Below are 15,775 nucleotides of genomic sequence, written 5' to 3'. Positions count from 1 at the left end.
GTACTACAACAACCTGAAAAGAATGGATAGAACACAACGCCCGCGAAAACCCCCAAAATCGTTTGCACCACTACTTCACCACAATAACTGGATCTGCATCTACTAACTGTCACACGATCATCGATCACTAATTGGACACAGCTTTTTGTGTTGGTTAGTATCTTTATTCTCTGCCATGAAGTACCCACGGCAAAGGTTGCAAAACAGTGTTTACTCGGTCAAAGGCAAACCGTCAACTAAAACGCCCGTTTTTTTTTTTGCAGATCACCCACACACTGATCAACAAGATCCGAGACCGTATCGAATCGATCATACCAAAAAATCGATCAAACGGTATATTTGTTTTGTTTTGTAATGTTTAGTGTGTCTCAAACTCACAACACTAACGAAGAAAATGAAGATTTTGCCACTATATTCAGAACCACACACACCCGCGAATAGCCCGCGTGATACGATCGACGCCCGACTGGACACTAACTGCATGATAATATGATTAGCGTGGTGTGTATCGAAGTTCGCGAAACCGTTGATGGGTTTCAAAGAAATGCTTCAACAACATAAAAAAAAGATCATTCGCAACATACGCAACCCACCCTCTCCCGTTTTGCTGCGATCAGTAAATGCGCGGCAGGGGAAAAAAAAAAACCGACCATCTAGTTCTGGCTTTTCACCAGCTCCCCCCGATCAATCGGCTTCTTTTTCTCCTAAAACATTTACGCGCCTCGCTGGATGGCCATTTATGTATGTTCCGCAGCGCGTTTAGTGGTTTTAGCCGGTGTAACGCATTTTTTGTTCCATCTCTCGCTCCTCCATTTCTTTCCGTATCACCGGAACATTTCCCTTCGGCGAACATGGCGCGCACTGTGTGCAAATGCATTGATCACATTCCATATGCAGAAATGCCCGGCGGCACTCGAAGAGGGTTTATTAAGAGCCACCCCGTCAGCGTGCCTACCGGACCATGGCTCCGGTCTGTGTGTGTGTGTGTGTGTGTGTGTGTGTGTGTGTGTGTGTGTGTGTGTGTGTGTGTGTGTGTGTGTGTGTGTGTTATTTGCGTACGTTTATCCGCGGAAAAGGGCGGATTTTGCAAGGCCCCCGGGTGGCCATTCATCATACCGTACGGGCGGAAAGAGCGGGTTGATTTTTCTGTTTCACTTCAAACTCTATACAGATCTGGGGGGAAGGAAAAAAAACACTAACAGCGCTAAGAGCCTTAGTCGGTAAAAAATGGGTATTTTATCATGTAAAAGAGCTGGTGTGTTTTTGCGATTTTTTGCCGTTTCGACAAATATTTAAAGCTACCGTTTCAAAAGTTTGCAAATTAACAACGACGGACGTTAATTAAGTTGCCCTCTGTCTAACAATGCACCAACACAGAACACATGTTTCTACAAAACGTAGCGCCAACCTCGGCGCACATTTGGAAAGGTCGGTCCCTAACCCCAGTGGTTGGTACAACGCAAAAAGGTGAGGAACTGAAATTATGTCATCGATACACGCAACACGAGACAGCCGACGTTCAGTTCTAAGATGGAAACGGTGCAGAATCTCTTCCTTGAGAGATTTTATTCTTTTGTGACTATGCTACACACGTGGTCCAACCCTTTCCCAGCTCCCTAGTTCGTCGCGGCACGAACGTTTTGCTCCTCGGACTGGCTCTTCTCACCGCAAGCGAACCGCTGAAAGTCGACAATCTGCAACCGGTTCGCCTCGAGCACCTCGCCCACCGTGTAGGCCGGATCGACCAGATACTCCTGATGGATCAGGCACGTTTCGTCGTCCTTATCGGCGGCCGGTTCATCCTTGCCCGGCACACCGATACGTTCCGGCTTCATGCCCACGATGTGTTGGCACACTTTGCGTGCGACCTGGGCCGGGCTTAGCTCGGCACCGTCCGCCCCCTCCTGCACTGTGGAATGTTCCGACTTAAATGCGACCAGGCTGCCGTACTTGCCGAGCAGCGGGACATCGTGCGGGATTTCTTCGCTCGGTGCGGGATGTACGTAGCCTAGCAAAACAAAAAAAAGGAGTACAGAAAACGGTTATTTATTGAAAATAATTTAAAGTTTTACTCTGCTCGCATAGCTTACCCGTCAACTGTATGCTGTCTGGCACTTTGTAGCAGATCGCCCTGTTGAGCGACGCATTCTCCCCAACCGTACCGATCATCAGCGCCAGATGGTCGCCCAACGATTTGCCATCGTCCAGCACGATCTGCTTCAGCGCCTCACTGTTCAGGCCCACCTTGGTCAGGTTGGCGTCGGACTCGACCTTCTCCAGGTGCCGCACACAGGCGGCCGACGCCACCTGCACAAACCGCTGGAAGCTTGCGTTGCGGGCCACAAAGTCTGTCTCACAGTTGACCTCCACCATTGCGCCGACATTTCGCTGCACCAGCACCCCGATCAGCCCTTGGGCCGTATTGCGCCCCTCGAGCTTGGTCGCCTTCGACCAGCCCATGGCCGTTGCCTGCTCCTTCAGCCACTGTTCGGCCTTCGCCAGATCGTTGTTGTGCAGTTCGAGCGCTTTCTTGCAGTTGGCAAAGGTGTAGCCCGTCTTTTTGCGCAGCGTCGCGAGCGCACTCTTCTCGGCCGTTGCGTACAGCCGGATGCCAGTGGCCGGGAGCAGTCGGGAAAGGTGCTTGAACAGCATTGTGTGTGTGTGTGTGTGGAGGATCCGAACTGGAATGTAAAATAATCCATCGGATGTTATTTGATCGGAATGTTTGTGAGGTTTGCCCTGATTATCCTGATTATACAGATTCAAAAGAATTTATTCTTCAATAGTAACACAGTCGCTAGCTGTTGATTGGTAAAAAATAGATCAATTCAACGCAATGATACATGTAGGGAGCATACAAAGTTCATAGTTGGAGGGACAGTAAATGCCAACAGAAGTAAAAAAGTAAAACACCCTTAAACAATACTTCAGATGAGTTCTCGCGTTTGTATCGCGGAATGCGCACTTAAGCTAAGGTTCAAGCGAAAAAGGAACCTCTTTAAGGATGCCCGACACCGTCGTCCTCCTCGAACATTTCGTCAAACATCTCCGCCAGCTCTTCCGCGTACATTAGCCGCTCGTTGCGCGTCCAGTTGCTGGTGTTTGGCTGGAAGTTCATCACCTCCGTCAGCAGTCGCTCGAACCCGTTCAGTTCGGCTTCGATTATCCGTTCCTCCTCCTCCGTTATCGGACCATCATCGTCTTCCTCTTCACCAACACCACCACCACCACCACCACCACCAGCGCCATCATCATTCCCCGGGTTGGCGGAAGGCAACAAAGCCGACCCATCCCCATCCGGCACCGCTGCGCTCCTGCTCCCCCGGTGTATGTTCACATTGGACCAGATGTAATTATGCATCGCCTGTATCAGCTCGTCCACCCCGGTCGCTTCCACCGCCCCCGCCACCTCCTCGCTTCCTTCCGCCTCGTCCTCGGCGCTCGGTTCGAGCTCTATCACGTCCAGCACGGTGCACTGGCTCTTGGCCTCCGCGTACGTCACACCGTCCGCGCTGCTTTCCTGCAGCGTCGAGCAGAGCAGTATGCCAAACTCGATCTCGTGCTGCTGCACGAACGCCCCGTACGCCGGCAGCCGGTCGAGAAACGTGCGATCCTTCGCATCGAAGTAGATCAGCATGCCCTCCGTGCGATTAAGTATTGCACTGGGCACTGTGGACAGGTCGGCGGAACCGTGCGCACACAGCACCACCTGCGTATCGTAATACTTGGTGTGTATCTGGTAGGGGAAGCCGATCGATTCTGGCGCATCGCCGAGCGTGATACGGTCCTGGCCGTTTGTGTGCTTGCGGATCCGCTCGACAATGCTTTCCGGCTGGACGGTGGCGTCCGCCGACAGGATGAGTACTATCGGTTCACCCATCGTTTCAATAAAGCGTGATGGGTGGGAGGGACCGGTACCGGTAGCGCCTGGTTTGCATTCAGTTCCCCGCGCTGGCAACACAAACACACACCGTGCCCAGGGGGGTCGCAATCTGAAACAGACCGGACCGGAATTAGTGATCTCTTACTCGGCGGGGGTTTCTTCTTCCCTTTGCAAGGGAGATTGCATGAGGTTGAGCAAAGGAATGCGGCCTTTGGGACACTTGCGCCGCGTTTGCCGGAAGAAGCGAGCTTGATGTGTTTGTGTGTTACATCATGCCGAATGGTGGTGGTGGTGGGTGGTTGGTGCTCTTGCCGGGGCGACGCAACAAAAACAACCGAACGCGAAGCGACTTTGTATCACAGAACGAACCCGATTCACCACTGATAAGGAATGTTTAGCAGTGCTTTACCTACCTTGCACTTAATTTGGAGAAATCGCAGAAAGTGTGTCGAATGTTTACGAAATGCTCGTTCTTGTGTTTGTTCTTTTCGTGCGATTCTTTTGCACAACGTCTGTTTGACAGCTGGAGCAGCGGAGCCGTTGCGCAAAGTGACATTTGTAAGGTTCGCAGTGTGATGATTTGAAACGACCGTTTATGTAACAATTTTTTTAACGATTTACGCAGAGTTTTATTTTCTTTTATTTATCAATTATTCGAGTTTGACTTGATGACTTAAACTATTCTATGAATAGTAAAAGAAATATTTGTTCGAAAAAAATGGAAAAATAAAGACAAAAGCAGTAGCTGCATTACTATAAATCGGAGAGCTATGTCAAGGTCATAACTGTTCTTCCGTGCAGGTGTTCTACGTTCCACCAAGAGCGCTATCCGTTATGTTCACGTTGGTAAGCAGACCGACCACGCTGCCGGAAGAGGCCACGATAGCATTGGGTGGTTGTTCCGCAACAACCAGCGATGCTACAAGGATGTTGATCATCGTAATGATGGCTACACCGATCGACGTTACGATCTTGACGCGCTGCCTTTTCGGATCATCACGTTGGGGTTTGGTGAGCTTTTGAAGAAGGATTGAAATTGAAAAGTAGAGTAATATGGTTTATCGAGATACAACACAAAGAACCTCATTCTACCTACCGAAACTACGATCATCGTAATGGCGACCATCATTTGCAGTACCAGCGACATGATCACGAACGTGATGCACGCAACGTACGTCTTGGAGCCCTGGTTGTAGGTAATGAGCAGCCGCAGCTGGTTTGCATTGGCCGTCAGCAAAGAAATGTCCATAGCACTTTCGGCGATGCTTTTGGAGATGTCGTACGAAGGCGTTATGGTAGACTCCCTGCGCCCACTATCCGTCTGATAGATACCGGTCACGGTAATTGGTTTCGGGGGCAAGGGTGGCGGTGTCGGTGGAACTGCTGCCGTTGAGCTGCGGGACGAGCGTGCAATTAACGCTGACAACGGATCCGTGTTAGTGTCAGCTCCTTCCGGATTTAGCTCGAATTGTCCGCTCGCTATATCGAGTTCACTTTTGCTCCTACCGAACAGGGGGTTCGTGCGGGTAATGTTGTTCCTGTAGTGTCCATTGGGTGTCGCAGCGTTTGGACGGTACACTACGGGTAGATCGGCAGGGCGCTTCTCTTGCTCACGATCGTTCATTGCACTGAGTAGAAATGGGATCGTACCGAGACTGTGGCCTACATATGGGACAGTAAAGTAAACAAGACACTTTCTTAACCAACACTGTCCGGTCAGATAACTTGCTTCAAATACCGTTGATCAACCGGAAAAGGGCACTGTACTTTACATCCATATAAACAAAAAGATAACTACTGATCCTCACCGTTACAAAGCTGATCCGTTCCGATCCTTTCTGAACGCTGCCTCGGAACGAACTGCACGATCACTGTGGTCGGTGTGCGATGATAACCTGATTCGGAAGGTAACGCTTGCCGGACGGGTATCGAGCAGGGATCTATCGAATTAATGTATGTATCGATCGAACTCGGAAGTCGCGGGCAACTGAGATTGGTCAGGTGAAACGCTTTTTTGATATGCTATATTAATCGCGAGAAGGTCAGTTTAGCCTTAAGGAGGACTTACATGGGATGTAATTTAAATCGGAACATAAAAAGATAATTGTGTCTGGACAGTAAAATAATTGTTCATTGAAGGCTGCTATTGAGAGGTGCAAAATTATATGTTCTGAAGGACAATTCAAATAACAAATATTATCTTCAGGTACTTCGATGTAATAAAAGAGCAAACACCCTTTAACTGTTTTTTTAATTATTTGATGAGTTTCCTCTTTACCTAACGAACTACCACGTGAGGTCATGTGGGTCTATAGTCTATAATAAGGTCAAGGCTCATTAGATTTATTTTTGCATCATGTGAGATGAGATAAACGCCAATCTTAGTTTAGTAGAAGAATTATAAGTCCACAATCGAACCACATCCGGTTTTAATAACTTTCGGGGGGAATTATCATTAGACCACCGGAGTGATCGGCTGAGTAAAACGTAATAAGAAATAAGCAATTAGTAACTACAGTTCAGGCGTATGCCGAACGGTTCATAACGATTTGTAGAGAAAGAATCATCTTATCTTACTTTTCCTAATTGAATATTATTCATTAAAAACATATTGAGCACATACAACACGATTTCTGAGATTTGCGATGATATTTATTGGAATATGTTTCAGCTTTACAATGCTTTTTTGAAGAAAATTGTATATTTTATGACAAAAAAATCAACAAAAAACGATAACAAAGCACCACAGCAATTACACATGCCTCACTCCGTGGTGGGAAAGTTGGCTAAGTTTCGAGCAAAACATTCAGCAGCGTTACGACGCCCAGATTCAGCAGCGCAATTACCGTCGCCACCAAGCAGGCCAGGGTTCGTAGCAGCGGCCAACGCTGACTGGTGTACGTCTGTAACGAAACAACAACGATACGTTGGAATTTAGCATTGGTAACTCAAAAGAAACCTCGCCCTCCCTTCCATCGCGATATACTAACCGACATCATCAGCATGGCGACACAGTTCAGTAGTTGCAGTATGAGCGACACTATCAGCAGCGCGAAGATAGTTTGATAGCTGACCGTTTCCTGGCGCTCGCTGTTGGAGCTGCCCAGCAGCCGCAGCTGATTGGAGTTGGCCGCCAGGAAGGCGATGTTGAGCGCATTCTCCAGCACCGAGCGTCGCACATCGTAACCACCGTTGTCCCGGTCCCGCCGATCCGACCCATTCACGGCACGATCCGCCTCGTAGTTCGGTGTCGTTTCGTTGTTGTCCCAATCGTTCTCCTGGTACGGCTGGACGCGGATAGCGTCCTGGTGGAAGATTACCGGATTGCAGAACACTTTCGACTGTTTCTCGCTGCCGGTAAAGATGCGTACGCCCCGATTGTCAGCGTGCTCGACGTGCTGGTGGGCCGGTGGTGACGGTCTATTGTAGCGCCCGGGACTTCGGCGGGATGGTTCGGGTCTGGTCATGATGATGAGCCCGGGAGGAAGCGATCGCGTTTACCGTTTCGCGCAAAGCTTGGTTGCGTACTGCGCAACCGGTGATAACGTGCCGGTGGCCGAGGAGCGTCTGAAAATCGTACCCTACCATCCGAGCGCTATTATAAGCTTGTAAGTCAAGGGCAGTGCAGCGGCTGCAAGAAGCAATGTGAAGGTTGTATGCACACCGAACAGCCCTTAGTGATGTTCTTTAACCCTCGTCGGTGCTTAACCATGCGTTACCAACCGTACATCGTTTCCGGATGGAAGTGCGTGCAAACCCTTTTCGGACAAGGTACAAGAACGATGCATAAAGTAAAGCTAATAATCAATTTACAAAGAAGTTTTAAAAAGTAACAAAAATAATGCTTATAGCTTTATTAAAATAATGTCCAGTACTAATGTTCTAAAGCCTTAAAAACTACTGTTGTCCTGCACGTTCACCAAGGCTCCGATAGATCTCCTCGAAATCAATCCGCGAATGCTCCACATTGATCATGAACGGTATCAGCAGATTGACGAGCGAAATGATGATCGCACCCGTCACGGCAAATGCTTTCATCTTTGCGTATCGACTCGGATCGTTCACCTGCTGTAAGATATAACGCCAATCATGGTTATGGTATTAAAACTTCCAAGTAATACACCCTCCTACCGTGATCGTTATGACGGAGATCGCCACCAGTATCTGCAGCACGATCGAAACCGTCACCAGCACCTCGGTGGCGATGAACGATTCCGTCTCCTTGAAGCTAACCAGCAGCCGGAGCAGATTACTGTTTGCCGCCAGAAAGGACACACTGAGCGCGATCTCGACGACACATCGGAAGAAGTCGTACCCGGTGTAGCTGAGGGCCAGATAGTACTCGGATCCGGCACTATCGTACGTTAGCTCCTCCGATGCCGAACGGGACGATCCGTGCTCGATGGGGGTGCCCACTTCAACACGATGCTGATTGGCAGCAGCGTCGGTAGGTTTGGTTCGGTAAATTGTGGTGCTGTTGCTGGTCATCTTTACGCTGCCGGTTCTGGTGGTGGAATGAACATCGATCACACGGGGCAGTAGTGCAGGTAGTGCAAGACTGAACTGGGGCTTTGTACATAGATACAATGGATTGCTACGTTTGCGTGTCGAGCACGATAATCGTATCCGCAAAAAACTGGAAGTCAAGCAGCTCCTTTAAAGCTAGCTGTTTGGAGATTGGAATCACATTAAGCGAGTAACGCTTGTCAAGCGTTACGCCATCTAAATACGCTTACAGCTACAGGTGTGTTGGTTTTATAAGCAGTTTATAACGGCTAAACCACGCGTTGGAAGGGGATGTTCTTAGTGACTGCGGGTCAACTACTTATCCGTGATGACGAGCGAAGCCACCAGAATGTTTATGACCGTGATGATCGACACCAGTATGGAGGTGCACACTTTTAGCTTGTGAATTCTACGATTTGGCTTCGATCGTGGATAGCTCTGGAAGCAAAACAAGAAAGACTTTATGAATTTTTTCTTTGAAAAAGAACACAAAAAAACGTTAAATTTAAAGACCACCAACCTTTATAATGATAACACCACTGGCCACAAAAATCTGCAACACCAGCGAGCTTATAACGAGCGCAATGCAGGCCACGTACGTGTGCGACTTCTCGTTGTACGTCATCAGCAGCCGCAGCTGGTTCGCGTTCGCCGTCAGCAGCGATATGTCCATGGCACTTTCGGCAATTCCCTTGTGGATGTCGTACGTTTGCGTTTGACTTGCCCGTGTCTTTCGCCGACCGTCCACCTCCGATACGCTGGCCGTACCGTCCTCTGCGTAGCCCAGCTCGAGCGGTTCCAGCCGACGCATCTCGACCAGATCGGTAACGCCCGGTTCCGCCTGAGCGTTCATCGCGATCAAGCTGTCGTTGGTGTTTTGGGCGGACCCGTGGGACGGTTCTGCCATACTCACGATCACGAGCACAAACGGTCTAGTTTGTGGGGTAAACGATCAAACCTACGCGACCGATTAAAAGAGTATGTTCTGATCGTCACTTTCTACCGAGGCACTCGCACGTATGGTTCACTTTCAAACGTTGGCGCCTGGTAATTGGCGCGTGCATTACTCAACGATCGTGGACAATAAGACACCCGTGGGAAGCAGCACAATCACAACATTCCTTACACACCAACTATCAACTGCACTCAGCACTGTCAGCGGACTGATACTTTACGCACTTCCGATTCGCAACACGGCCTGTTCGCGACTGTGACCAGACCCGGGGAAAGCAAAACTGTCGCACAGTACTACCATCGTAGTAGAGGTTAACACAAAAATTGCCAACTGTTAGCATTCGTGCACACGCTTTCTTCACCGAGGCTCGTAACGATTATCATCGTTGGTTTGCGGTTGTGGTAGAGCGTTGGCTTTTGTTATTTTCATCACTGCCGATTTGATTGTAAAGCAGATTGTGATATGAGTTTCAGAGCATCCAAACGAACTGTTCTGAGCTGATAGCTGATGCTGCTGTTGCTGCTGTTGCTGCTGCTACAGTGGTGGTAGTAGTAAGAGGACACACGCGGCTAAGGTTCTTTGCACGCACAATAGCGAAAGGCGACTGAGAGCGCTCTCGGGGGTTGCAAGATGAGAACGAGGGATTTTTCGCTGCAGAACAGAAAGTGAAGCAACAGTGGGCCAGGCCGGGTCTGATAGTGTACGGAACGCTTCAAATCGACGGGCATCCGCGACTGTACAGTTAGCAATGGAAAAATGCACTCCGTTGGGGGGAATAATGTGGCGTCTCGTTCCATGTGAGATAATCAGAGCGAATGTTGAGCTTTATTCTCGTCAGGGAAGACCGATTGTCTGGTATTTTTTTGCGCGTAAGGGTGGCGAGGGCGGTTTCATTCGCGATCTTACGTCATCGATCGATGGCAGATGAAACGCACGTGCAGTGTATGTATGTGCAATTGTACATTGTATGAAGAATCAAAATCTCGAAGATAGAGCTTCGTTAGCAAGGCTATGAGCTGATCTTTTTAAAGAGTAAATAGAGAATGGTTCTTAAAAGACTGCTCTATCATAGTTAACTAAAAAGAAAAAAAGTACCAAAAAAACCTAATGGAAGATTAATTTGAAAAGAAATATCTTACGTAAGAAATGATGGGATGAAATTTGGGATGTTTACTTTAAGTTGCATTATTTTGAACACTCAGAGGAAGGAAAAAATCAAATAATTAAAAAAAAACTCTAATACTGTTATATAAGTAAAAATAGTAAAATAAAATATTGTTGAAATGCATAAAACAACAGACTATTTTAAAATTCTTAGCATATGATATGATGACACACGTTTCCAGTTAACAAGGCGAATTTTTACCGTTTTATGAAATGTCTATTTTCGATATTTGTTATATAGTCAGAATTCAATAGTTGAACGCTTTTTGATTGGCATGCTTTTTCGTTCGATAGTTGACTGGCAGTTCAATTACAAAACATGCGTTTGTATGGGAAACCAGGTTTTTGAAAATTTCACAAAAATCTCATGGCCTGCCGGGAAAATTTTCATAAATTGTATGGTAAAATGTGCCAACTAAAAAGCACATATTCAATAGTTGGCAGGGAATCGAAGTTCAAGCAGTGAGTTCAGACTGTATTTGTTTTTTGAGCATCACGGATCATTCTAATATCAGTTTTTATCAGTTTTATAAATTCATTACTTATTTTTGTTTAATTATTTGTTCAAATGTTCTGATTGGTCGATTAATTTTTTTCACTTCTCTCGACTACTCATAACCATAAAATTTGAAAGAAATAACCATAGTAACCACCTGTTGCTGATTTTCAAACAAAGCACGTGTTGCTTGTTCCCGTCCGCGTCAAAGCTAATCAAGGTGTGCCAGTATCCTGTTGCTATGGCGAAGGCAAAGGCCAAAGGCATTTTTGTTTATTTATCGATCAAATTTAGTCGTGGAAATACAGTACAACAACCCATCAGCCGTACGCATTTGCATCCGGTAGTAGTGCATCGGAATTCGTCCCGTACAGCAACGCGCTGTGGTGTAGGAATTTGTTAATTACATTCTGCAATTCTTGATAAAGTGCAGGTAAAGGTGGTGGCACTAGCATGACGTACCGCAGCCACAACGTGGGACCGTCCCGTGCCTTCGATCACATCTACGACCCGCTGTACGTGGCCTCCGACCGGAAGGACGTCTGCCGGGCGAACCATGCGGCGCTCACGAAGTCGGCCCCGATCGGTATCTTTCCCGTGTATCAGTCGATGTTCAGCGAGCTGCCCCGGCTTACCCGCAACCACTACGTGATGCATCGCAATCCGCTGCCGTACTATCCGGAACCGGGCGTGGATCCGATTCGTGGGTACGGTCACCATCCGGACACGTCGAAAGTGCTCGGTTCGGAGCGGCCCAAGTTTTTCTGCCATCCGAATGCGGGCGAGTCGGGCTGCAATGTTCGATACGCCCCGGATTACGTGCCCGGTGCGGAGCCGGAGTACTGTGGGTGTGAAGACGACTATGACGAGGGGGCGGCCCAACCAGCTCGCTTTCGGGAGGTAGCCTCCCAAACGGAGTACCGTGAATCGTCCGCCCAAACGCAACCCTGGATGCCGACGGCCGTACTGAAGGACGGTGCCATGCCGGGGGCGGAGATTGTGTACGTGGCGGAGATGCTGCAGCACACACGCTTCCCGGGCGTGAACGAGGTGGAGATAGTGGAACGGGCGAGGCGCAAGCGGACCTGGGAGTATGCGCTCGGCAGCTGCGACTCGCTGGACGAGTGGCGCCAGCAGAAGCTGGTGCTGCAGATCTTCGAGTGGGAGGAGTGGGTCGCCCGGGAGCGGCAGATCGATCGGTACCAGATGCTGCGGTTGCAGCTGGTGGCCAAGATAATGGAGAAGCGCGAACGGGACAACCATCAGGCGACGGAGGGCAAGATGGAGAACACGAAGCGGCGCATCAATCAGGCCCGGAACCGGGCGATGGAAAAGCTGGAGGCAAACTTTGAGCGCAATCTGAGGAAGTTGGACCGCAAGCGGCATCAGCTGAGCGTGCGGTACGGGGGGAAGAGCCGGGGGAAGGACACGATGGAGACACTTGCGCTGGAGGCGCTGGCCGGAGCGAGGAAGAAGTACACGAAGCAGTCGTACGATTACGATCCGAATCTTATCGAAGTGGGGTAAGAAGTTGGAAGTTCTAGGGAGAGCGATCTTCATTTATTCAATATCTGATCTTGTCCTTAGGTTGGCAAAGTTGGACAAGAAGACGACTGTTCCTCAGAAGTTCGTAAACCCTCGGGATCAGCGTCCGGAGCTCTGGAAGCCGAAGGAAGTCTGTCGCGAGCTCCAAAAAGGCTTCTGGTCGGACAACTTCCTTCGCAAGCTGTACGAGTCACTAAAGGTAAGACTTTTCGCTCGGAGTAAAGTCCTCGGAACTCACCCAGCAATTCCTTCCTTCAGCAATTCCGCAACCGCAAAGACAGCGAGCGAGCAATCCCGCAATGTCTGATCGTCGTTTCATCACCCACGGAAAGTGTCATCATGTCTCCAGTCGCCGTTTCGCCCGAGAAAGAAAGCGACAACCTCTACCAGCAGGCCGTTCTGCTCCAGAAGCTTATCAAAGGCCGGGCGACTCAGGAGATGATTCACCGTGACTACGCCACCGAGCACGACCTGATGGATGATTTGCTCGCGTCCCATCGGCTGCCCGTTGTGGAGGAGTTTTTCCCCTCGGATGGCCTACAATCGTTCGGTGGAGAGCCGTCCGGCGGGAGTGTTCGTGAGCGTTATCTGCAAATTCTCAAGAACGAGCAGCTGCTGGACGCGTTCATCGAGAGCAGTACGCACGCACAGATGAGCTCGCTGATGAGTACGCTCGAGCGGGAGCTGACGCGGCTGCAGAACGAGCGCAACACGCAGGCGTTCTACTTGCTCGCGGAACGGGAGCGTCATCGGCGGGAGGCGGACAGTGAGCCGGGCTCGATGCTGGACCGGAAGCAGCAGCTGAGCGGCGATGAGATGGCCCTCTACCTAGAGGCGGCACTGCTCGAGCAGGCGGACAATGTGGACGAGATGCGGGAGCGGATCCAGCAGATGGCGCGCAAGTTCGACGAGGAGGCGGATCGGCGCAGTGACGGCAGCTCGCTGTTGATGATGGCCGGGGATGGGGCCGCAGGGCATCGGGAAGCTGTCGGCGGTGTGGCGGGAGCACTGGCGGACGAGATGCTGCTGCCCGAGCTGTTCCGGCGAGCGGCACGGGAGAATGTAAAGTTCAAACAACGGTCAATGTTGGCCAATGTGCATGAGCTGATTTACAACCGAAAGGAGGAGGAGGAGCAGGAGGAAGATGAGAAGAAAGAAAAGGCTGATCGTGAGGATATGGATGCTGGTCAGCTGAAGGAAGATTTGGAGCGTCAGCCCGAGGAGCGCCGAGTAGTCAGTGGGTTGCTGGATGGTATTATCGATCGGGCCGTGCTGCAGCCGCCGGTCGTGGATGCGGCCTACTCCGAGAACGAGGTGGAAGAGTTGCCCGAGGACGAGGAGGAGGAGATCGGGGGCAGTGATTTTTCGGCCCTCGATTACGAAGGGCAGGAGGTGGGAGAGGAAGGTGTGATGGAGGAAGGGGTGGAAGAGGAGGAGATTTCCCGGATGGCGAACGAGCTGATCGAGGACATTCTGAGCCGCGTGATGGACTTTTCGGAACAGGGTAACGGGGAAGAGTGAGTTTGGGTCATGGTTTAATGCAATGGTACTGAGAATATTGCAAAATTGGTTGTAGAAGTTCACACTTTTATTCACTTTCTTATTGAAATAATTAACTCAAATACCAATTGGTATAAAATTGGTGGGTCAGCATTGAATATGGCTTATAAAAGAGTAAAAGATTTAAAAATAAAAAAAAGCCGAAAAATTACCAATTAATAAATGATACATACAGTAATTATCGTAATTATCGTAAAATAAAGGATTTTTTTATTGAATAATTACAGAAAGAAAACGAATTGAGCACAATGAATTTGCTTCCATTTGAATTTGAATAAGATTTCCCACCGTGATGAGCAGTTTGACTTGATTTTCCAATAGATGGCGCTAGAGTAAATTGAGTTACACAGTTCCCAGGCGACAAAAACCTGATTGCTTTATACTTTGCTTCATACTTCAGATAAAAAGCTGTGCTGTTAAGGTGCGAGGAATACGAATTTAAATTTTAGTAAATTATTAACAAAAGTCATCATCATAAGTTCGTAACATTAGTGTTTGATGTGATGTTTGATTAGTGGTATTGTGAAATAAAATAAAAAATGTTAGATTTTATGCTTGAATCGAAGCTATTTTTATTGTCGAACATTAAATACTTTACTTCAATCGAAAGTTAGTACATTTGATTTTTTCCCATGGATTTTTTTTATAGTTTTGCAAAGCAGTATGGAAAAATTAAAAAAATGGCAAGAATCTTTAAAAACTTTATTAGCAGTCATGAAAATGCTTTGTTTAACACTAGAACCGCCGATGGGACTTTTTTGTCCCATCGCACTCGAAAAAGGTGTGTTATTCCGCTTGCCGTCGTAACAAACCATTGAAATTTTCTGACTTTTATTTATTTTGAACGATCTTTCGAATGCGCTAATAAAAATAATTGTATTCCATATGGTTCTTTAAAAAAATCATTTTTATCCTAGAACCGCCATATGGGACATTTTTGTCCCATAAGCAAATTTAATTGTGATGCCTGCTGTCAACAAGTGAGGGGTGTGCTTCTGCAAGTCTGGCAGCACTGGCGTGTACGCATTTTGTGACAAGGCATGTCAACACGAATAGAACAATAAAAGTGCGCGAAAGTATTTAACTACATACGTGCTTTTACTCTTGCTTACTACGTGCTTATGTTTTCGCTATATTCAATCGGCTAGTCCATAAAAGCATTCTACCGTACACTCTAGCGCAATTTTATTAGTAGCACTGGTTCGTCGTCTTATAAAGATTTATTATACCTAATTATGGAGTTTATTAATTATTTTACCACATGAAACCCTTAGGAAATAATAAACATGTCTAAATATGTACACATAACGAATGGGACAAAATTGTCCCATATGGCGGTTTTAGTAAGGTTGAAAAGTCCGGCGGTTCTAGTGTTAATAGTTAGTTAGTTAGTTCTTTTATTTCCATTTTTAAATTTATACTAATGAAATTAACACAACAGTACAACAGTTTGAAATCTTACGCGATAATGGGTACGAAACTATGTTCTCTCCTCATTGAATTCTATTCTTAATAAAAAAAAAAAAAAAAAAAAAAAATCTCAATGGCAATCTTGGCCGGATGGACTTAATAGATTTCTAACAATTGCTAAATTAAGGAACAATTTAGTTAAGGGGAAAAATACAATTGGAATTGAAAACCCCTTGGCTGAAACTTTTTTTAATAA

At 47.8% G+C, this 15,775-nt stretch overlaps 5 protein-coding genes across 7 annotated transcripts; 1 reads left to right on the top strand and 4 right to left on the bottom strand.

Annotated features, from left to right (window-relative positions):
• Positions 1-1,518: 1,518 nt before the first annotated feature.
• Positions 1,519-4,392, bottom strand: LOC120955550 (elongation factor Ts, mitochondrial). Of its 2 annotated transcripts, XM_040376523.2 has the most exons (3): positions 4,297-4,392; positions 2,091-2,681; positions 1,519-2,008 (listed from the first exon to the last, which is right to left on the bottom strand). In XM_040376523.2, the coding sequence occupies exons 2-3, from the start codon at positions 2,650-2,652 to the stop codon at positions 1,617-1,619; spliced, it is 954 nt and encodes a 317-aa protein (XP_040232457.1). In that variant the 5' UTR covers positions 2,653-2,681; positions 4,297-4,392; the 3' UTR covers positions 1,519-1,616. The 2 variants fall into 2 exon arrangements, with proteins under 2 accessions (XP_040232457.1, XP_040232458.2); XM_040376524.2 differs by lacking the exons at positions 1,519-2,008; positions 2,091-2,681 and adding an exon at positions 2,744-3,992.
• Positions 4,393-4,634: 242 nt separating this feature from the next.
• On the bottom strand, positions 4,635-7,626 carry LOC120958890 (uncharacterized). The gene is made up of 4 exons (XM_040381958.2): positions 6,874-7,626; positions 6,671-6,786; positions 4,980-5,511; positions 4,635-4,899 (listed from the first exon to the last, which is right to left on the bottom strand). The coding sequence occupies exons 1-4, from the start codon at positions 7,348-7,350 to the stop codon at positions 4,690-4,692; spliced, it is 1,335 nt and encodes a 444-aa protein (XP_040237892.2). The 5' UTR covers positions 7,351-7,626; the 3' UTR covers positions 4,635-4,689.
• A 104-nt stretch (positions 7,627-7,730) lies between these two features.
• On the bottom strand, positions 7,731-8,371 carry LOC120959290 (uncharacterized). Of its 2 annotated transcripts, none has more exons than XM_040382578.2 (2): positions 8,015-8,371; positions 7,731-7,951 (listed from the first exon to the last, which is right to left on the bottom strand). In XM_040382578.2, the coding sequence occupies exons 1-2, from the start codon at positions 8,369-8,371 to the stop codon at positions 7,781-7,783; spliced, it is 528 nt and encodes a 175-aa protein (XP_040238512.2). In that variant the 3' UTR covers positions 7,731-7,780. The 2 variants fall into 2 exon arrangements, with proteins under 2 accessions (XP_040238512.2, XP_040238513.2); XM_040382579.2 differs by having other exon boundaries at positions 7,731-7,948.
• Positions 8,372-8,704: 333 nt separating this feature from the next.
• LOC120959289 (ninjurin-B-like) lies at positions 8,705-9,350 on the bottom strand. Its single transcript, XM_040382577.2, has 2 exons — positions 8,910-9,350; positions 8,705-8,827 (listed from the first exon to the last, which is right to left on the bottom strand). The coding sequence occupies exons 1-2, from the start codon at positions 9,294-9,296 to the stop codon at positions 8,705-8,707; spliced, it is 510 nt and encodes a 169-aa protein (XP_040238511.2). The 5' UTR covers positions 9,297-9,350.
• A 1,852-nt stretch (positions 9,351-11,202) lies between these two features.
• LOC120959672 (cilia- and flagella-associated protein 91-like) lies at positions 11,203-14,296 on the top strand. The gene is made up of 3 exons (XM_049609521.1): positions 11,203-12,527; positions 12,592-12,748; positions 12,808-14,296. The coding sequence occupies exons 1-3, from the start codon at positions 11,458-11,460 to the stop codon at positions 14,068-14,070; spliced, it is 2,490 nt and encodes an 829-aa protein (XP_049465478.1). The 5' UTR covers positions 11,203-11,457; the 3' UTR covers positions 14,071-14,296.
• Positions 14,297-15,775: the final 1,479 nt, after the last annotated feature.

This window comes from Anopheles coluzzii, chromosome 3 (assembly GCF_943734685.1).
Source record: "Anopheles coluzzii chromosome 3, AcolN3, whole genome shotgun sequence".
In the NCBI taxonomy this organism is placed as follows: Eukaryota; Metazoa; Arthropoda; class Insecta; order Diptera; family Culicidae; genus Anopheles; species Anopheles coluzzii.
This window is presented reverse-complemented; position numbering and strand designations above follow the sequence as displayed.